General features: G+C 45.5%; 1 protein-coding gene across 5 annotated transcripts in view; it reads left to right on the top strand.

Annotated features, from left to right (window-relative positions):
* Positions 1–22,322, top strand: part of TAOK3 (TAO kinase 3) — a 227,603-nt gene that overhangs the window by 187,790 nt on the left and 17,491 nt on the right. For 4 of the 5 annotated variants that reach the window (XM_040416023.1, XM_040416022.1, XM_040416020.1 and 1 more), the window contains one exon: positions 10,765–10,905. In XM_040416023.1, the coding sequence (XP_040271957.1) occupies positions 10,765–10,905 (141 nt within the window). The remainder of the gene's footprint in view (positions 1–10,764; positions 10,906–22,322) is intronic. The other variant, XM_040416024.1, reaches the window with a different exon arrangement.

Here is a 22,322-nt window from a genome sequence, read left to right on the forward strand (position 1 = left end):
ATGGGGCCGTAGTACTTGGTCCATAGCCCTTTGGAAGGTGGCAGGGGCCCCCTGCAAGCCAAACGGCACTCTTACATACTGAAAAGACCCCTCAGGTGTAGAGAATGCAGTCTTCTCCTTAGCCTCTTGCGACAGTGGGATCTGCCAGTATCCTTTAGTGAGATCTAAGGCGCTAATATACCTTGCAGGGCCTAGCCGTTCGACCAGCTCATCTACCCTGGGCATAGGGTAAGTATCAACCGTGGACACTTCATTTGGTTTTGGCACGAACACTATGGGGCTGGACCAGCCACTTTTTAACTTTTCAATCACCCCTAGCTCCATCATCCTCCTAACCTCTTTGGAAATCACGTCCCGGCGGGCTTCAGGGATCCTATAGGGTTTTAAGTTCACCCTCACTTGGGGATCTGTGAGGATCTCATGTACTATCACATTGGTACGGCCAGGGGTTTCTGTGAAGAGATCCGTATTCCTCTGCAGCAGTTCCCTAAACTGTTGTTTTTGGGAGGGAGATAGGGTCTCTGAAATTTTAACAGCTTCGATGGTGGACCCCTTTTGAGCCACCAGGCAAGAAGGTTCAGGTGGGTCTCTCTCCTTCCAGAGTTTGATCAGATTGACATTGTATATTTGGTAGGGCTTTCTCTTCCCTGGCTAGTGTACCCTATAGTTGACCTCTCACACTTTTTCCACTATCTCGTAGGGACCCTGCCATTTGGCTAGGAATTTGCTTTCGACAGTAGGGACTAACACTAACACCCGATCTCCCGGATTAAACGGTCTTAGACAAGCGTACCTATTATATACCCGGGCCTGTGCCTCTTGAGCCTGAAGCATATGTTCCTTTACAATGGGCATCACCCTCGCCATCCTCTCTTGCATCTGTGCTACATGCTCTACTACACTTTTGTAGGGAGTGGCCTCACTTTCCCACGTTTCCTTTGCCACATCCAAGAGACCTCTGGGGTGTCTGCCATATAGTAATTCAAAGAGTGAAAAACCTGTGGAGGACTGGGGCACTTCTCTAATAGAGAACAGTAGGTATGGTAACAGACAATCCCAGTCCCGCCCATCCTTCTCTACCACCTTCCTTAGCATGGCCTTTAGGGTCTTATTAAAACGCTCCACAAGGCCATCTGTCTGAGGATGGTATACGGAGGTTCGCAGCTGAGTGACTCTTAAAACTTTGCACAGTTCCCTCATCACTTTTGACATAAACGGGGTCCCCTGATCTGTAAGAACCTCTTTGGGAATACCCGTTCGGGAGAAGACATGGAACAACTCCCGGGCAATATTTTTGGATGTGGGGTTCCGTAGGGGAACAGCCTCGGGGTACCGGGTAGCGTAATCAGCGATTACGAGGATGTACTGATGCCCCCTAGCGGACTTCACCAATGGGCCTACCAGGTCCATTGCTATCCTTTCAAAGGGGACCTCAATGATTGGTAAGGGGACGAGAGGGCTACGGAAGTGTGCTACCGGGGAAGGGACCTGACAAACTGGACACGATTTACAGAATTCCCTAATCTCTCTGTAACACCCCGGCCAATAAAATCGTTGTAGGACCCTCTCAAGTGTTTTGTCTGCACTCAGGTGACCACCTAACACATGGGAATGGGCCGTGTCCATAACCATACGTCGATATGGTCCCGGGACTAGTAGCTGCTCTATCACTTCGTCCCGTATCTTGGTTACCCGGTATAATAGGTCCTGATTCAGGGCAAAGTGTGGAAACCATTAGTCGACCCCGGGCTCTTGCGGAACCCCATTAAGGACCTCCACATTCTCTAGTGCCCCTTTTAAGGTCAAAGCTCGAAGTTGGGCCGTACCAAACTTTCCCCGGGATACCTCCAAGTCGGGGACATTTTCCTCTGTGGTATCCTCTTCCTCATTGTCTCCTAGCAGGACAGTCAGAGGAAACCCCTGGGTCGCCTCTGGACTCCCACCCTCAGGGTTGCATGGGCCTGTGGCGTGATTCGGCATTGCAATCTTTGCCCACAGGTCCTAGAACAGGGGGCAATCACGACCAATATTAACCTCATGCGGTAAGCATTTCACTACTCCCACATGGTGGGTCAGGGCAGCCCAGCCCGTCTCCAGAGTAACCTGGGCCACCGGGTAAACTCTGGTGTCCCCATGAATACACGCGACCCCCAGATTTTTCCCAGGGACCAACACATGAGGAAGAGACCGAGATCAGGGTGACCAGGCTCCCTGAGACCAGAGTTCCATTGATGGTTAGCGTACACATCTGGGGTCCCTCCCCCTGTGGGTACGGCGCTGCAAGCTGGCTGCACAAAGAGGGAACTGCGCCGGCCCACAGAACAGTCCATGGGCTCCGTGGTGAGGGGACACTGGGCTACCATGTGACATAGGGCCCGACATCTCCAGCAAATGATTTCCCAGGAAATTCCTCTGGGTATGGGTTCGGGCATCCCCCTGGCCCTGACACGACCCTCTCGAGTAGGCTTGGCCCCTAGTCTCTGACTATCTGAGTCCTTCTGGGCCCCCCAATATGTTGATTTCAGGTTCCCTGGACCGCCCAGAGACTTCTACATGGCATTGAATCTCTCCACTAGTCCCACCAGGTCATCTGCTGTCTGGGGGTCACCCTGTGTAAAAAACGATCTGCAAGCTAATGGCCATGCTGAGGTTCTGAAAGTCCGATTTGACAGGAGGTAATCCACTGAAAAATCAGCAGCATGTAGATCGGGAAAATCTCTCCGACTTGGTATTGAGCTGTATTTTGCTGCCCTTAGGGTTAGTTCATTTATCGGGTAATGCTTCTGGTACTCAACCCACATAAAGATCTGCACCTAAATCTTCAATGGAATCCATTTGTGTTACATGCAGATTTCATTGTGAATTTTGGTGTAGTTTGGATTTCACTCCTTGCAGAGGTATCGCCCAAAGGCGAGAACCATCTCGCCAGCGCCACCTATTGGAGCATTGCCAATTAGTCTCCATACCAGGGAGTACGTCCAGGAAGTCTCCATACGTACAGGCCTAAACTCCTTGCACGACAATGAATGAAATCTGCTGTAAAACTTCTCAGCATTTCTCTAATAATAATCCGCAGCATGACTTGAATATCTGGTGGATTTTTGTTAAAAAATTAAGTGTACTTTGCTCAGAAATTTGAAAGGGTTGTCTGTTTTTTATTTATTTTTTATTTATTTATTTATTTTTTAAATCTCTCCTTTTGATGCTGGGCGAGCGCTGCCCTCGCTGGTCTAAATAGGTTGCGAGCACTTCTGGAATCACATGTCATACATTGGGCACATTATCCAAGCCCGTTATCAACCCCATTGAGGCTTGAAACTGGGCTCAGATCACGTGTTCATTGTACAGGCACGCGATTCCGGAAGTAATGCCATACTGGAATTCCAGAACAAATACACATTGTGTGAACTGCCCCAAAAAAATCAGTAGGCGCTGTATCTGCAGGACCGCACACCCTGTATCATTGATGGAAGGGGGCGGCCTCTGTAGATGCTCCTGATTGGGGACCATGCACATTAAAAAAATGTGTTAGGCTACTTTCACACTTGCGTTCGGGGTTCTGCTTGTGAGTTCCGTTTGAAGGCTCTCACAAACGGCCCCGAACGGATCCGTACAGCCCCAATGCATTCTGAGTGGATGTGCATCCGCTCAGAATGCATCAGTTTGGCCTCCGTTCCGCTCAGCAGGCAGACACCCGAACGCAGCTTGCAGCGTTCGGGTGTCCGCCTGGCCGTGCGGAGCCAAACAGATCCGTCCAGACTTACAATGTAAGACGTTGACACAATATGGTGCAATTTCAAACGGATCCTTCCCCCATTGACTTTCAATGCAAAGTCAGGACGGATCCGTCTGAACAACTTTTAGACTTCGTTTTTTTTTCTGAAATATAATGCAGACTGATCCGTTCTGAACGGATACCATCGTTTGCATTATAGGAGCGGATCCGTCTGCGCAGACAGCAGACGGATCCGCTCCGAACGCAAGTGTGAAAGTAGCCTTAGTGGTAGAAGTTGTATTTTTAGGACACTGCCGCACATGACATATAATTATGTATGATATCCGCAGCGTGTACAGTAGCAGTGAAGAGACTGAGATTTCCAGTGTCCGCACATAACTAGATGTGGTGCAGATTTTAAGTCCACAGCATGTCAACTTATGTTTCCGATATCTGCCACGGATTTCAGCTTTTGCAGTGCAGAGTGAAATCTGTGGCACAAATGCAGGGCGTCCACACCAAGATTTGTTGCAATTCACACTGCTTGGTATGAATTCCCCGCCGTGCACTTGGTGCCATACCCTAAATCTGCCATAAAATACTGGTACGTTTCTCCATAGCATTCCCCCCCCCCCCCCCCCCCCCCCCCCATCCTAATGTAGAGGAAGAGCTAAGTTTGCATTTGCAGCTTTCTTCCCATGAAGCAGAATAAATCCATGGTCTTGTAGATGGAGGGTGAGATCCAGAAGCCTGTCTTCCCTGCTGCATTGGTGCTGTGTGATGCATGTCTCTGCAGAGACGAGCCCCTTCCCCGTGTGATAAATTATAGTTGTGAAACGAATGCTCCACTCAGCAAAACTTGCACACCCTATTATCCTGCTACCATAGGTGTCTCATGCACACGATGTTCAGAAATGGAGCAATCGGGCTCAGGCTGTTGTCATGGATACACTGAACCTGTCTCCCCACTCAGCTGTCAAACAGCTCTTAGACTTTACCATTCATCTGCAGTTTAAGGGGGGGATGTTGTGTTTTTTTTGCCCTGCTCGCTATATCGCTCACATGTAGCATTTTACATTTTAACTGTTTTGACTTCAGATGTGATATTTCAGCGCTGGAATATTGTAAATTATCAGTGGCAAATGCAGAGTCCCTTATGGCAGCTGCGTCTGCTGTGTAACCCTTTGTGCCAGCCACCATGTTAGCCTTTCTGATGTGTTTCAGGAACAGTGAGCTGAATGTCTGTACCATAGTGCAGTCACCACAGCCGTCAGATGGTCTGTGCCACATCCCTGGAATATATAGTGTGTGCAGATTAATTGCTGGCGTCGCCCAGAATGGATCTAGCTGTATACAACAAGCAGATCATGCACTGCAAAATGACAGGACCTTTTTTTTTTTTTTTTTAAATGCCATTTATCATTGTACTATGAGATTTTACAACTTAATTATTTTTTTTCTATAGATCTCACTGTAACATGGTAAAACTGCATCCGTCGGTGTACTGCAGAAGGCAGATGCCATTTTGTTTAAACCCCTTAGCCTCTCCTCCACTTTAACGGAGCATGTGCAGAAGGCATGGTAGTGACTCTGTGGAAGGAACTGACTTATTAATGTGTCGAGTATTTGTGACTGGTTGCAGCTATTCACACGATACTGCAAGGCCAAGTAGTAATAGTAATATCATACACCATGACATTACTGCAGCGTCTTCAGTTTCCTCTTAGGGCTTCATTCACATCTGTGCTGAATAGATCTGTTGCTCTTTTCCCTTGTAGGAGTAGAAGGACAAAAAACTGACACTCTGGTCCATTGCATAACTGAAACAAACTGTGCTCGATGGACTATAATGGGGCATGTCGGGTTTTCATCAAGTGTTTTACTGGGCAAAATGGCGCAGCATGACGTGCTGTTTGTCCAGCTTTCTGCATAGGATCTGGGTTGACTGGACTCAAAGTTGGATCTAAGGTTCTATAATATTTAGGTGAATTTCCCCTTAAGGAATATTTCATATATAGTAAATATTCAGAAGGAATGACAGAGGAACTGCTCAGAGCAGAATTATGCAAAAAGATGCTCGAGAATTATTTACCCAAACAGACCTGTCAGGAGTGGTGACAGGTCATGTTTAAAGGGGACTCGTCACCAGGGACATGCAGCCCCATCTGCAGGCACAATGTTAAAGAGCAGGAGGAGCTGAGCAGATTGATGCATAATGTTGTGGAAACATGGTTGTTTCTTTTGTTTGGCCATAAACACGGTTACCAGATGTAACATTTAAAGGGAACCTGTCACCAGGAAAACGAATCTGCCAGCAGCATGTTACAGAGCAGGAGGAGCTGAGAAGATTGATATTGTAAGTAGGGATGAGTGAATCGACTTCGCATGAAACATCCAAAGTCGATTCACATAAAACTTTTGTTCTAATACTGTACGGAGCAGGAGCATGTTTCATCCGAAGTGAATTCGCTCATCCCTAATTGTAAGCCCTGGCGGGCAGAGCCCTCTCTCCTTCTGTACCAGTCTGTAACTCGTCTTGTTCATGCTTAGTGCAATTGTCTGTATTATATATGTGCACCCTTTATCATATGTACAGCGCCATGGAATAAATGGCACTTTAATAATAAATAATAGTTTTATAGGAAAGACATGTAAACGTGTATTACATTCATTTAAATTCCTTGTCATTCTGAGCTTTTCAGTCAAGGAGGCGGACCTATCGGTGATTGACAGCTCTCTCTGTATACACAGTCATAGTGAGAGCTGTCAATCACTGAGAGGACCGCCTCCTTGACTGCAAAGCTCAGAATGACAAGGAATTTAAATAAACAAATGATGTTATCTAGGCTTTTTTTTTTATTCAGCATTTTCAGATATCAATCTGCCCAGCTCTTCCCGTTGTATAATATGCTGCCTTCAGTTCAGATGCCATGTTAACCATGACAGGTTCCCTTTAAAGTGAAACAGTTATGGCCACCGCACTCTTCCTAATGTCTTTTGTAGGTGCTCGTCCCCAGGTTAATCCCTCTCCACCTGGAGATCCGTATTCAGCTTTTGTATATATGGTTGAAGACAGCACACCAATGTATTTCTTTGGATTGCTTCTTTTATTTAATTCATTTCAACATCAGTGGTCATTAATAGACATCAGGGCAACGTTTCGGGCCCTTTTAAAAGTCTTGGACATACATGGGTGGCTGGTGCACACACTAGCCCTTTTACAGTATATGTGTTTTTCTGTCAGTTTAAAGGGCAGAAAAAAATAGTGTGAAAAAGGCCTAAAAAGGGTGTTTGCTGCATGATGTGCTAATCTGGACCTGGAATTAGAAAAAGTGAGATGTCCTCTAAAGTTGGCCAAACCCACCAACTATTGTGTGTTTCCCAACATCTATCTTTGGGCTTGGGGGAATGATCAGTCATATTGCTCAGTCCTTTGTTTATGCAGGTGATAAGTAAAGTAACCAAGTGTGCGTGTTCATGAGATAGGTGTTGGCCAAACAAACCAATATATCTTATCCATGCTACCCTAAACAAGATTCATCTCCCCAGTCTAGCTCGTAGATGGGTGCAACTGTGGGACCCTCTTCTGTGAAGTTCAAGCCATTGTAACCTCGTTTATAAGTTTACTATTTATGCTACTAATGAACTAAATACATCAAATATATGCACCAAATTTATCAACCAGCACAAGCCACATAGTCTAACCTTACACCATGTTCAGTTTCCCGCAAACATCATCTCTTTCCAGTATGCCAGTTTCTTGCCGCAAATTAAGCCAGAATGCAGCTTAGTAAATGTTCCCTGTTTTTTTTTGGTTTTTTTTTACCGACAACAAGAATGTTGTCATCTTTGAATTTGCTTCTAAGAAAATGATGGTAAACTGTAATGTCTGCAGAATGCAGTTTTTACACTGCTCTGTACTGGACACATGGGAGGTATGGTCTTGTACATGGACTCGAACACGACCTTGTACATGGACACGAACGTGTGACCCGTGCCCGTGCTGCAATGCACGATCGCCGGCCGTAGGTCAGCCGCATCGGATCGCGGACCCATTCACTTTAATGGGTCCGCGATCCACCTGTTCCGCAAAAAGATAGGACATGTTCTATCTTTTTGCGGAACGGAAGTACGGGACGCAACCCCACGGAAGCACTCCGTAGTGCTTCCGAGGGGTCCCGTTCCGCAATTCCATATTTGCGGACCCATTGAAGTGAATGGGTCTGCATCCGTGATGCGGAATGCACACGGAGCTGTGGCCGTGTGTTGCGGCCCGCAATACGGCCACGGATCACACACGTTCGTGTGAACTAGGCCTTACTCCTGTCTAAGGGGGCCTTCATACGAACGTATGTATTTTGCAGCCCCCAAAACACAGATCCACAAAAATAACAGATGACGTCCATATTGCATTTTTTGTTTTTTTTCCTGACCCATTGTAACAATGCCTATTCTTGTCTGCAAAACTGATAAGAATAGGACACGGTTTATCTTTTTTGCATGACTGTGGAACAAACATACAGATCCACATTTTTTGCACCCCATTAAAATGAATGAGTCCGCAAAAAAATGTGGATTGGATGTAGACCAAAAATACAGTCTTGTGAATGGGGCCTAAAAGTAAGACTGTCTGAGCTTAGTCTTAAAGGTGCTAGATTTATCACAGTGGCTGATGCTGGTTGAGAAATCCGGTGCCTATAGACGGTCTAGTCTGAGTTTACTCCACCTACTCATTGCACTTTTTTGGTAAATTAAGCCAAACATTTTGGCACACGTTACATTTGTCATGTCTGTTTCCTGCTAAGCCACTCTCCCTTGTTGGACGAGTCGATAAGTGCCTTAAACCTTTAATAATTATGGTGCGTAGCATGTACCCAGTTTTGGGCATGAGTTGGCATCTGTGTTGATCCCATGTTCATATGTGCCCGCATTGCTGAGAAAAATGAAGTTTTAATATATGCAAATGAACCTCTAGGAACAACAGGAGCGTTGCTGTTACACCTAGAGGCTCTGCTCTCTCTGCAACTGCTGCCCCCTCTACACTTTGATGGTCAGGTGTGATGATTGTTTCACTGCCTGGACTTGTCAAAGTGCAGAGGGTGCTGCAGTTGCAAGGAGAGCAGAGCCTCTAGGTGTAACGGTAACTCCCCCGTTGCTCCTAAAGGCTCTTTTGCATATAGTAAAACTTCTCAACAATGAAGGGACCTATGAACATGAGACCAACACAGACGCCTTCAGCTGCCAAGTGCACATGTAACAGGTCAGCCAGTTACATAGGTACAAATCTGCTGACAGGTGTCCTTTTAAATCACATTTGTGTAATTGCAAAGACACAATTGTACATCCATGACTTTTCAACTGGAAACTAAGATTATAAGCAGAAGTCAAAAAGCTTGTAAATTGCTTTTATTATAAATTGTCATGGGGTTACAAGTTACTGTTAGCAATGTGAGTGATTCCATAGTGTGATCCATAAATATGGTGTGTCATGGGTTTGCATGTAGACATGTCTCTGTCCACTCAGGGTATGCCCCTGAAGAGTTGCCCAATGAAACAGGATACACTCTTGATTTGAGTAGTGTAAGGCCTTATTCACACGTCCGTTTTTTCTTTCCTGATCTGTTCCGTTTTTTGCTGAACAGATCTGGACCCATTCATTTTCAATGGGTCCTGGAAAAAAACGGACAGCTCAATGTCTGATTTTTTTCAGGACCCATTGAAAATGAATGGGTCCAGATCTGTTCAGCAAAAAACGGAACAGATCAGGAAAGAAACAACGGACGTGTGAATGGACCCTTACTTTACATTGAGGCTCAGGTTCTGGACATGGTTGCCCTTCTCAGGACAGGAGCTCTGTATAACTTTCTTAGATATTTTGTTGGTTTCCTGCACTAGCATATAATAGGGACCTTGGGTTGGTCCGCTTGGCTTCTGGACTTCTTGGTTATAGGGTCACTGAGCTTTTACAACATTTTTGATATGTCATAGCAACATAGCCTGCGCCGATGACGTCTTCTCTTTCGGTGATGTCATCGGCGCAGGCGCACTAAGGGAGTGCTGAGGAGACGAGCCTCCTCATCTCAGAGCGCCTGCACCGAATGACCAGAGGCGCGCGATTTTTGAAATACTGACAGGGCCGGCCGGAGGAGGAGATCCCGGCTGGCCCTGTCAATCAACACGGCGAGGGGGCGGTTTTCTGCTGCGGCTACCAGCAAGTAGACGCCCTACTTGCTGGTAGAGCCCTGATTTACATATTATAAAACTTCGTTTTCTAAAGAATCGGCCGCATGAAAGTAAGTAAGACTATTATATTCTCCTATATCGCGCTATAAGGAATATAACTATCCAAAAAAAAATAATGAGTTTTGTGGGGTGACAGAAACCCTTTAAAGGTGGAGGTCAGTGTTGAGACCTTCACCAATCGCTAGAGGAGACAGAAGCACTTATTGCAGGAGATAGAATTGAGATGGGCCCAAAGGCTTTCTGTTGAGCTTGTCTCCTGCACTGAGGAGAGAGAATATGGTATGCGAGTGCTTCTCTCTAATCGTTCTAGCGATTGGTGGGGTCTCTGCTCTGAGACCACCACTAATCAAAACCTTGGTGTCGCTTTGACATACCAGAAATTTTTTGTGAAAGCTCAGTGAGACTTTAACCATAAATCTCCAATGCTGTCGATAAGCCTCTTCCAGTTTTTACCACTGCACAAGTATTATTTTGGACACTTCTACATAGTATTGTCTGTTCAGAGCGTCACAGATCCAGCGTTCCATGTTTTAGCTGTAAACTGTTTTCTTGTGACCCTTTTCACTAGTATTTATTAAAAGATGATGTGTTGTTTTTTTTTTGTGTTTTTTTTACTGCTGCTTTTGTCCTCGATTTGGGTAGCGAAAGCAGTTATTGTTCATCATTTATGGGATCCATTCTGTCCTCTCCTGCAGCAAGATTCAAAGATTGTAAACAATTGTATCCAAAAATGAAGGGTTCACAATTTGTATGTTTGTTGTGAAATATATGTAGAAAAATTCAAATGTTTTTTTTTTTCTCCACAGGCAAAGTTGGCTGCAGCGGATGAAAGGAGATTTCAGCAACAGATCATAGCCCAACAAAAGAAAGACTTAACATCCTTCTTAGAAAGTCAGAAAAAGCAGTACAAGATTTGCAAGGAAAAGATTAAAGAGGCACGTGCACAAGTAAAGTTTGCTCTGGGAGTCACCAACAGAATATTTGAAATTGTTTTCCTGCTTTAAACTTCAGAAGACCTTCATCATACCTACCGCTCATCATTGTTGGCCAGTTCCATAGGCTGTTGTCGTTGGAGCTTACTGTGCCATGGCCGGGGAAATGGTCTCCCTTTTGGGGGATAATTTAAGTGCAGCAAATCCAAAGTCTTTTTTTAAATATTTTTTTTTAACCATCACAAATAATAATGAGGTTGAGTAGCACTGGTGATGTATCAGCGGCTGTGAAGGGGTGATTGGTAACTTAATGTTGACCACCTAATGGTAAACTCAGAATTCAGAACATATTGCACCTGTGATGCAATATCATGGTAACATCGAGTTGCGCTCTGAATTCTAATATTTGGCGATTCCTGTATTAGACTTGCTGTAAATGTCTTAACGTTGAATATTTTGAGGTAAAAAAAAAGTTGATCTGTTCCAAAAGTTCCTTTTTATACAGCAGCTGTTTTTATGCTCATGTTTTTAAACTGCATTTTATTCAGCTTTATGGAGAAGAAGGAATATCTGATGCGGAGTAGACACTTTAGGGCCCTATTACATGGGCAGAGGTATCGGGGCAATTATTGGGAATGAACATTTGTACACTCTTTTCTGATAATTGACCTGGCTAGGACTACATGGCGATATGTGTCGCAGAACATTCGAGCACCATTTTTTAGAATGATACTTAATGGTGTCGCAATGCGACACGGCAGTCTCAAAAAATCCATCAAGGTTGTTGCATTGCAACACCATTGACTATCATGACAAAAAATGTCAGGCGACACATGTCACAAGGTAGTTGTACACTTTTTGTGAGGCGACACGTCACTGTATAGCCCTAACCTAAATGTGACGTTGATTGGCTCATCTGTCATGCCACACCAGGAATCCTGGTCAGTCGGCAGCACATCACCCTCTGCAAATGGGGATGTGCTGCCAACAGCAGTGGAACTGTAGGGGGATGGACAATAGCAGTAATGATCATTCTTCTCCATACGGGAGCGCTCATTGTTGGAATCAAAATATATGTGTGAATGTAATGCTGATATATGTAAGCGATTATAGTATTAGAGTGGAAGGAGTGGGCTTGTAGATCCGCACACTCCTAGGTTGGCAGAGTTGGTGCCCCAGCTGTTTTTATAAATGCTTGACTGGAGATACATCTGGTGACTGGGCAGGCAAAGAAAGTGTTGCAATTTGGTGGAGAGATTCCTGGGAAACCCTTGCTGTGGGTGAGTGAGCATTATCTGCTGAAAAATGCCAGTTGGAAGCCCTGTCATAACAGGCAACACACACATGGCCGTAGGATGTCCTGCATGTATTGCTGAGCTGATAGTGTGCCTCTTATCATTGCTAAGGCTGACCGACTGTCATATGCGTCGGCTCTCCAGATCAACACCAGCAGTTGAGGCTGTGTGTAGCTCCACGGCAAAGACAGGATTGAGGCGCTCGCCACCACCCAACAATTGTCAAATCCCAAACAGAACCTGATAGTGTTGAGCGAACTTGTGTTTTAAGTTCGGCGTCTAAAGTTCGGGTTATCAAAGAATCCCGTTATGGATTCCGCTACCACGGACCATAACTGAATTTAGAATCCATAACGGGATTCTTCGATAACTCGAAGCCGAACTTTAGACACCGATCTTAAAACATAAGTTCTCACAACACTAGAAGCTGAATTTGTTTCTAAAGGCAATATAGTTGGAGTTCAGGTTTCTTGTTCACAACATAACTGCAAACAAAGGCGACTGGCTGTCAGGGGCAGGACACGTAATCAGCGCCATCGCATCAGATTTCCTTTTGCTAGGTGTGAGGAAATGGTTTGGGAAGAGACAGGGCTGTGTAATGAAGGTGCCATCTGTGTCTGGATGGTGGACAATGCGAGAGCTGCTCATGCTATCTGGGCAGTGACCTACCACCAATAGAGGCAGACCACGCAGCTGCTATGGGACCAATGAGGGATAGGGGTGAATCCGTGCACCCTAATTACACTCATTACTGTCCAATTCGTCTAGTATCCCTATCATCAGTGGAGAAAGCTAACGGACCTGTGATGATGTTAACACAGGTCCTGTACAGCTAGTAAAGGAACTGCACAAAGAGCATTATTACAGATCCCTCAGCCCCCAACAGCAAGCAGAAGAACTGCAGGATGAGCTGTCATCCTCCTTTCTCTTCATTTGTACCCCATTCCCTATTTTTAATCATATCTCGCTCATATATAAAGTACTGCACACCTGTAGACAGTTACAACCACTATACCCACATGTACCTCACACAATAACCGTATATATATATATATATATATATATACAGTACAGACCAAAAGTTTGGACACACTTTCTCATTCAAAGAGTTTTCTTTATTTTCATGACTATGAAAATTGTAGATTCACACTGAAGGCATCAAAACTATGAATTAACACATGTGGAATTATATACATAACAAACAAGTGTGAAACAACTGAAAATATGTCATATTCTAGGTTCTTCAAAGTAGCCACGTTTTGCTTTGATTACTGCTTTGCACACTCTTGGCATTCTCTTGATGAGCTTCAAGAGGTAGTCCCCTGAAATGGTTTTCACTTCACAGGTGTGCCCTGTCAGGTTTAATAAGTGGGATTTCTTGCCTTATAAATGGGGTTGGGACCATCAGTTGCGTTGAGGAGAAGTCAGGTGGATACACAGCTGATAGTCCTACTGAATAGACTGTTAAAATTTGTATTATGGCAAGAAAAAAGCAGCTAAGTAAAGAAAAACGAGTGGCCATTATTACTTTAAGAAATGAAAGTCAGTCAGCCGAAAAATTGGGAAAACTTTGAAAGTAAGGGCTATTTGACCATGAAGGAGAGTGATGGGGTGCTGCGCCAGATGACCTGGCCCCCTCAGTCACCGGACCTGAACCCAATCGAGATGGTTTGGGGTGAGCTGGACCGCCGAGTGAAGGCAAAAGGGCCAACAAGTGCTAAGCATCTCTGGGAACTCCTTCAAGATTGTTGGAAGACCATTTCAGGGGACTACCTCTTGAAGCTCATCAAGAGAATGCCAAGAGTGTGCAAAGCAGTAATCAAAGCAAAAGGTGGCTACTTTGAAGAACCTAGAATATGACATATTTTCAGTTGTTTCACACTTGTTTGTTATGTATATAATTCCACATGCGTTAATTCATAGTTTTGATGCCTTCATAGTCATGAAAATAAAGAAAACTCTTTGAATGAGAAGGTGTGTCCAAACTTTTGGTCTGTACTGTGTATGTGTGTGTATATATATATATATATATAATATATATATAATGTGTGTAAAAAAGGCCAAGGCAGCACTCAAATATCAGTGAAAAAAGGGTATTTTAATAACCCATGTGAAGACCAAATTTTTTTATACAATTCTATATATCTCTACACAACTGCCTGGCCAAAAATAAGTCAAACTATTATTTCTTCTATTGTTTTTCTACAATTTGATTTCACCAAACGTTTACATGATCGCCGATCACAATCATTCCTTCCTCGAAGATGTTTCCCCACTGTCCTTCCACTTTTTAATAATGTGTTGGACAGTTCTTTACCCGATTTTAGTAGTTTCAGCAATCTCCTTCTATGTTTTCTCTGCTTGATTCATGCCAATTATTTGACCCTTCTGAAACAAATTTTCTTAGTTAAATCCAGGTGGTGCCTTTTTTTTTGGCCAGGCTGTGTGTGTATACATGCATGCATGCATGCATACATACATACATACATACATACATACATACTAGGGCTGCACGATATATCGCAAAAATAATCGAATTGCGATAATCGACAAATGCGATTTGGCGATTCGGCCGACCCGAAAATGCCGCGATTATATATGAAGGGGCCCCTATTGATAAAATGTCCTCTGTCCTATTGATAAAATGGCCAGCCTCTGTACTTACTTTCACGATGAATGCACTGCAGCGAGCGGGAGCGAGCGAGGCGGCCGGCGCGTGACTGACGTCACTTAGTCACGCTCCTGCTTCCTGAATTAAGTGGGAGGAGCGTGACAGTGACGTTAGTCACGCGCCGGCCGGCTTGCTCGCTGCCACTCTCTGCAGTGCATTCATAGTGAAAGTACAGAGGCTGGCCATTTTATGAATAGGAGAGTTATGTGCGCAGTTTAGGACACATGAGGGGACACATAGGGCCATGAGGGGGACCAGCATAAGATGCTATATGTGTGTCTTATGCTGGCCCCCCTCGTGGCCCCATGTGTCATAGCACACATCCCCTATAATAGTGCCATCCACAGGTCCCCCATAACAGTGTCCTCCACAGGTCCCCCATAACAGTGTCCTCCGCAGGTCCCCCATAAGTGTCCTCCACAGGTCCCCCATAAGTGTCCTCCACAGGTCCCCCATAAGTGCGTCCTCCACAGATCCCCCATAACGGCGTCCTCCACAGATCCCCCACATAACGGCGTCCTCCACAGATCCCCCACATAACGGCGTCCTCCACAGATCCCCCACATAACTGCGTCCTCCACAGATCCCCCACATAACGGCGTCCTCCACAGATCCCCCACATAACGGCGTCCTCCACAGATCCCCCACATAACGGCGTCCTCCACAGATCCCCCACATAACGGCGTCCTCCACAGATCCCCCACATAACGGCGTCCTCCACAGATCCCCCACATAACGGCGTCCTCCACAGATCCCCCACATAACGGCGTCCTCCACAGATCCCCCACATAACGGCGCCATCCACAGATCCCCCACATAACTATGTCATACCCAGCCGCGTCAGCGGCTCATATGGGAAAATCCAAGCAAATAGACCTCTAGCACAATTCCCTTTAAAATATCGCGTCGCATACCGTTATCGCAATTTTTAGGGCCCTAATTGCAATCGCACAAAATTCCCATATCGTGCAGCCCTAATACATACATCTATTATACAGTATATTAGATGCAGTGGGTACAGATATATAGTATATTCAGCAGTGTACTGTTATGTGAGGTACGAGGTATAATAGATGCAGGGTGTACAGGTATATATTATATACTTCAGTGTACTTATGAGGTACAAGGTATAATAGATGCAGTGTGTTAAGATATATTCTATATACAGAATTGCACTGTGATATTTTGTTTTTGAGCTGTATTTTATACCTCATAGCTCACATATCAGTACACTGCTGTATATACTGGCCCCAGGAACAGGTCCAGGGAGGGGCTATGATAGTGCATGGGGGGCCCAATTTAGATTCTTGCTATGGGGCCTAGTGACTTCTTTGTACGCCCCTGTATCTGGGTAGTTTGGTTTTTGAGTTTTTTATTTTTTTTTAATTAATGTAAATACTCTCTAGCAATCTATAAATAATTTCAAGGAGGGCATCCAGACCACTTTTAGACTGAGGCTACACCTAGACTTTTTTGTCTTGCTGCAAAAAATTGTTGTGAATTCACCCTCCATAGGGAATGGAGCAGCTTGAAATCACTGCATCTATGTGAGTAGCCGGAGCAATTTCTCAATTTATTGACGATACATTTTTCCTGTTACTCTGGAGGGAAAAAGTAGCTTGGAAATGGCTCTGAAATTCGCCATGAGTAGTTTCTGTCCACAGCTATTTTATCTCTAACAATTAAAGGGGTTGTTCATCTTTGACATTTTTGTACAGACCCCTCAGCATGGTTAGACCTGCAATGGTAATCATACTTAGGCTACTTTCACACTCGGGTTTTGGGTGGATCCGTCATGGATCTGCAAAAACGGATCCGTTACAATAATACAGCCGCATGCATGAACGGATCCGTTTGTATTATCTGTAACATAGTCAAGACGGATCCGTCATGAACGCCATTGAAAGTCAATGGGAGACGGATGCCAGATTGTGTCTGAGAAAACGGATCCGTCCCCGTTGACTTACATTGTGTGCCAGGACGGATCCGTTTGGCTCAGTTTCGTCAAGCAGACACTAAAACGCTGCAAGCAGCGTTTTGGTGTCAGTCTCCAAAGCGCAATGGTGACGGAACGGAGGCAAACTGATGCATTCTGAGCGGATCCTTTTCCATTCAGAATGCATTAGGGCAAAACTGATACGTTTTGGACCGCTTGTGAGAGCCCTGAACGGATCTCACAAACGGAAAGCCAAAACGCGAGTGTGAAAGTAGCGTTACCTGATCCCTGGCACTGTGCTCTGGCTTCATCACTGCCCCGCCAAATCTGCAGGTTTCGGGTCTCCTTGCATCATCATCCAGTTTGTCCGTGACCACTGCAGCCAATGACTGACCTCAGCAGTGACTTGTCCCCAAGCAGCACGTGACTCTGCAGTGATGTGCTACTTGGGAACATGTCACTGCTAAAGCCAGTATTGGCTGCAGCGGCGCATGTGACCCCACCTGACTGTAAGTTTACAGGACAGAGACTGTAAGGAAACTGTGGGCTGTTAGAAAAATACCAAAAGCTGGAAAACCCCCAGTTTTGCCAGAACCACAGTGATGATCAGACTTACCTGATTCTGAGTTCCAGCTCTATCGCTGTCCCACTGGTTCTGCAGGTCATTAGTCTCCCCGCATCAACATCCGATTTGATGTGGGGCTGGTGATCGCTGCAGCCATGTGCCCTGAGTCAAACCGGATGTTGGCATGAGAAAACCAGGGATCTGCAATGCCATCGGGGCAGCGATGGACCCAGAAGTGTGTATCAGGCAACTATGATAAAAAATTTTAAAAAATCATCCTCAAGGTGAACAACTCCTTTAAGGTGGTTATACACTTAGGTTAACCAAACATGCTTATTTCAGCTGGGCCAGCCAGCCTTCTAAAGTGTATGAAATGCTTGGCCAACATTCTTCCTGCATATGTCGGTGAAAGAAAGGATTGTGCATGTTTAATTTCAATATGCCTGCCCTTTTGTTCTTAGGAGAGATAAGCTTCTGGCTGAGGCTTATTCATTATACACATTGGAAGGACATGCACACTCAGCCAAACCAAGCATTGAGGTTCACGGGGAGTTTTAGACCAACAGCTATTGAACGTATATGGCTCGTTTTAAAGGGGTTGTGTCACTTTTGCAAATAACATTTTATTATGTAGAAAAAAGTTAATACAAGTCACTTACTAATGTATTTTGATTGTCCATATTGCCTCCTTTGTTGGCTAGATTCATTTTTCCATCACATCATGCACGTCTTGTTTTCATTGTTACAACCACCCTGCAATTCATCAGTGGTGGTCGTGCTTGCAAACTATAGGAAAAAGCACTAGCCTATGCACACTCCCACTTTCCCAGCCTCCAGAGAGGCCTGTGCTTTTTCCTATAGTGTGCAAGCACAACCACCACTGATGAATTGCAGGGTGGTCATAACAATGGCAATGAGCAGTGTGTAATGCGATTAAAAGAATGAATCAAGCCAGTAAAGGAAGCAATATGGATAATAACAATACATTAGTAAAGGTATTGTATTAACTTTCATGACATGATAAATGTAATTTGCTGAAGTGAGACAACCCCTTTAAGCTTATTAACAACCAAAACTTCCTGTGCCTGCTTTTACAGTGAGGCCACTTACACGTCAGTATTTTAGCATTATTATTTCTGAGCCCAAACTAGAAGTGGAAGCTGCACACGGCAAAAGTACAGTATAAGGGTCCATTCACACATCCGTAATTTGGGTCCGCATTCGTTCCGCAATTTGCGGACCCATTCACTTTCAATGGGGCTGGAACGTTTGCGATCCGCATCCGGTTTTTCAGGATCCGCAATTCTGTTCCTGGAAAAAAATAGAACATTTCCTATTCTTGTCCGCAAAAGGCATTTTCTATTATAGTGTCTGTGATGTGCGGTCCGCAAAAATGCGGATCGCACATTGCAGGTCACAGTGTTTTGTAGATGGGTTCACATCTGCGTCCTTAATTTCAGCATCTGTTCCTTCGGGGGAACAGACTGCCGGAATTCACGGTTTCCGGCGTACATGCCGGCCCTCAGCCAGACAAAAAAAAAGCTACATGCAGCATTTTTTGTCTGGCTGAAAGACTGCACATATGGTGGTAAGCGGCCGGATTGCCACCGGATTCGAATACAGTGAATGGAAATACGGCGGTGCGCAGTGGTATCTGGCTGGGCCAGATACGGTAAACTTTGGCAGTCTGTTCCTCTGCCGGAGACAAAACTTCAGGTGTAAACCTAGCCTAAGGGTCCATTCACACGTCCAAGTGTTTTGCGGTCCGCAAATTGCGGATCCGCTTAACACGGACACTGGCCATGTGCGTTCCGCATTTTGCGGACCGCACATGGCCGGCACTTTAAAAAGAAATGCCTTTTCTTGTCTGTGTCTGTGGACAAGAATAGGACATGTTCTATTTTGTTGCGGAACGGAAGTTCGGATGCGGACAGCACAATGTGTGCCGTCCATATCTTTTGCAGCCTCATTGAAAATGAATGGGTCCGTCTAATTTTGCGGACGTGTGAATGGACCCTTATGGAACCATCTCCAGTTTTTGGCTTGCAGACACTGATGCAGTGATGAGTGTAAATGGAGCAGCAGTTGAGCATGATGATGTGACCTTGGTCTAGTCTAGTTAAACGTAACAGCTCTGTCAACTGACAGTTGTCCCAACTATGGGCTTGACACTAGGACTAGTAGACACAGCCAAAGTATTAAAGGGGTATTTCGGTAGGTAAAGTTTATCCCCTGTCGACAAGATAGCGGAGAACTAGCAGATCGGTGGGGGTCCTACAGCTGGAACCCCCACTGATCTTGAGTACAGGGGCACTGGATCCCCCTACAGGCTCCCTGCTGCTCCCCTGAAATGACTGGGGAAGCTGGTCACTCCACTCGGCTATCTCCGAAACTTCCATAGAAATGAAAGGAGCTGCCACACACATGTGGGACTGGCCGCTCTGGTCATTTTAGGGGAGCAGCAGTTGGTACAGGACCCCTGTTCTTGTGATCGTGAGGGTCCCAGCGGTAGGACCCCCACCGATCTGATGGTTATCTCCTCTCCTGTGGACAGGGGATACCGCTTTAAATAAGTAGTAAAAGAAATTGTGCTGTGACGCAGTTCCCCTTCCATATGTCCTTTTATAGCATGAGACTGTCCCCTGTGAACAAAGGTGCACAGCCCATACAGTACATGGCGGCCTGCTGCTGCATAGGAAATGTTAGACCAGATACTTCTTCCCCTAGTGATATCCGCTAATTGCTGGGGGTTATAGAAACCCAAACCAGCTTATCGTTGGACTGTATTTTGTTTGAAGAGCCAGTTAGAGACAACTCCTTTTAAAGGGGTTGTTTAGCCTTGGTGGCCAGTCACAGATGGCAGCGGTCACAGCAGTAATGTACTGTGCAAAGCACTGCGCTGTGGCCTGTGATGGACTGCGGCCACAGAACCAAGCCGCTTCCTGAGGTGGGACCTCGGACAGGTGAGTGGGATTTATGGTCGGGGAAACAAGGGTGCACCCCAGAGGTTGTCTGCTCCAAGGCCGGACAACTGCTTTATTATATGACTGGATAAGTGTAATCATTGCATTGTTTGCAAGTTTATTTTATACTTTAGAGATGGAATGGAAACCATATGATATTTCGTACAGCTGAGTGTTTGTTACAAAGAATCCAATGTAAGCAATCTCTTAGAGATATATCTCTCCTGAGGATTTTCTATAACCCGTGAGTATAAGGGCTCATGCACATGAACGTGTGCCGCCGGTGCTGGCCCCTTTTATTGTAGTATAAAGATATAAGTATTGATAAAAATTGAAATCTCAAATCTGATTGGTTGCTATAGTAAGTATAAAATCTAGGCAGTCATCTGTGAACGACACGGTTCTGATTCCAGGCTGTTAGCTCATACTTAGGGCTCATACACATGAACGGGTGCCTGCCGTACATTGTGGCCCTCTCAACTTGAATGGGTCAGCAATCCGTCCGCACCGCAAAAATATAGAGCATCTTCTATTTTTTGGGGGGGGGGGGGGGGGGGGGTGTGATGGCACGGACCAAAATGCTTCCGCTCCGTATCTTCAAGATTGCTGACCCATTCAAGGGAATGGGTCCGCATCCATGAAGCAGTGCGCACATGGCCGGTGCCTGTATATTGTGGACCCGATGTTTGTGGGCTGCAATACGGATACAGCTGGCACAGGTTCGTGTGCATGAGCCCTGAGTATGAGCCAGCAGCCTGGAATCAGAACTGCGTCGCTCATAGATGACTGCCTAGATTTTATATTTCCTTTAGCAACCAATCAGATTTGAGATCTCCGTTCTTATCAGTACTTATCTTTATACGATAATAAAAGGGGTAATCTATCCCACAAATTTTTATACATAGCTATCCAAAGTATTTTAACTATATCAATGCAAAAACACTGCTCTCCAGTGAATTTAAACCCTTTTTATGTTCTTTACTCATCCCTCTGCTGCTCTTCTCTTTTAACTTTCTGTGAGCCAGGAGTGCATTTCAGTCAGCTCTCGTTAACTCCTTCCTCCCCTGCATAGAAAATAGTCCCTCACACACAGCCCCAGGGATTCCACTAATAAATAGCGCTATTGTATACAATAGCATAGCTATATTTTTCTATAAATTTAGTAGGGGTGCACCGAAATTCCGGCAGCCGAAAATATCGGCCGAAAATGGGCCTAATCCATTTCGGCCGATATTGGTACATATCGGCAGAAAATATGGGGTTTGGGATTTGTCGCCCCATAAGACGCACTTTTTCTTCCCCCAAAATGGGGGAGAAATGCCCCTGCGTCTTATGGGGCGAATGCTTGCCGTTTTACATCGCAAGCTGCGATGTAGGAGCGAGCGGGGACTCGGGGAGGGACTGGGAGGAGGATCTGGGGGCTGGCAATAGCGGCGGGGCGGTGCAGTCAGTGTAGTATAGCCCCGCCGCTACGGTATACTAATATAAGATGTCATATTCATTTATTGGTTATTAAACATGCCCCCTCAGTCCTATTACTACCTTACATCCTAATCGCATCTGTAGAATTCAGGCAGGCCAGGCGGGCGGCAGCGTAACTCTTGTCATGTGCCTGAATGAAGCCGGCGTCGCAGGCAAGTGACGTCAGTGAGAGACGCGCCGGCCGCCCGGCTTGGGCTGCCTGAATTCTACAGAAGCGATTAGGATGTAAGGTAGTAATAGGACTGAGGGGGCATGTTTAATAACCAATAAATGAATATAACATCTTATATTTGTATACTGGCGGAGACGGGGGGCGATCTGTGGATGGCACAGTTATGGGCTGGGGGGGGTCTGTGGATGTCACTGTTATCGGCTGGGGGGGGTCTGTGGATGTCACTGTTATGGGCTGGGGGGGGTCTGTGGATGTCACTGTTATGGGCTGGGGGGGGTCTGTGGATGTCACTGTTATGGGGGGTCTGTGGATGGCACATATATAACAGTGCCACCCACAGATCCCCCC

Source organism: Bufo bufo, chromosome 2 (genome assembly GCF_905171765.1).
Source record: "Bufo bufo chromosome 2, aBufBuf1.1, whole genome shotgun sequence".
Classification (NCBI taxonomy): Eukaryota; Metazoa; Chordata; class Amphibia; order Anura; family Bufonidae; genus Bufo; species Bufo bufo.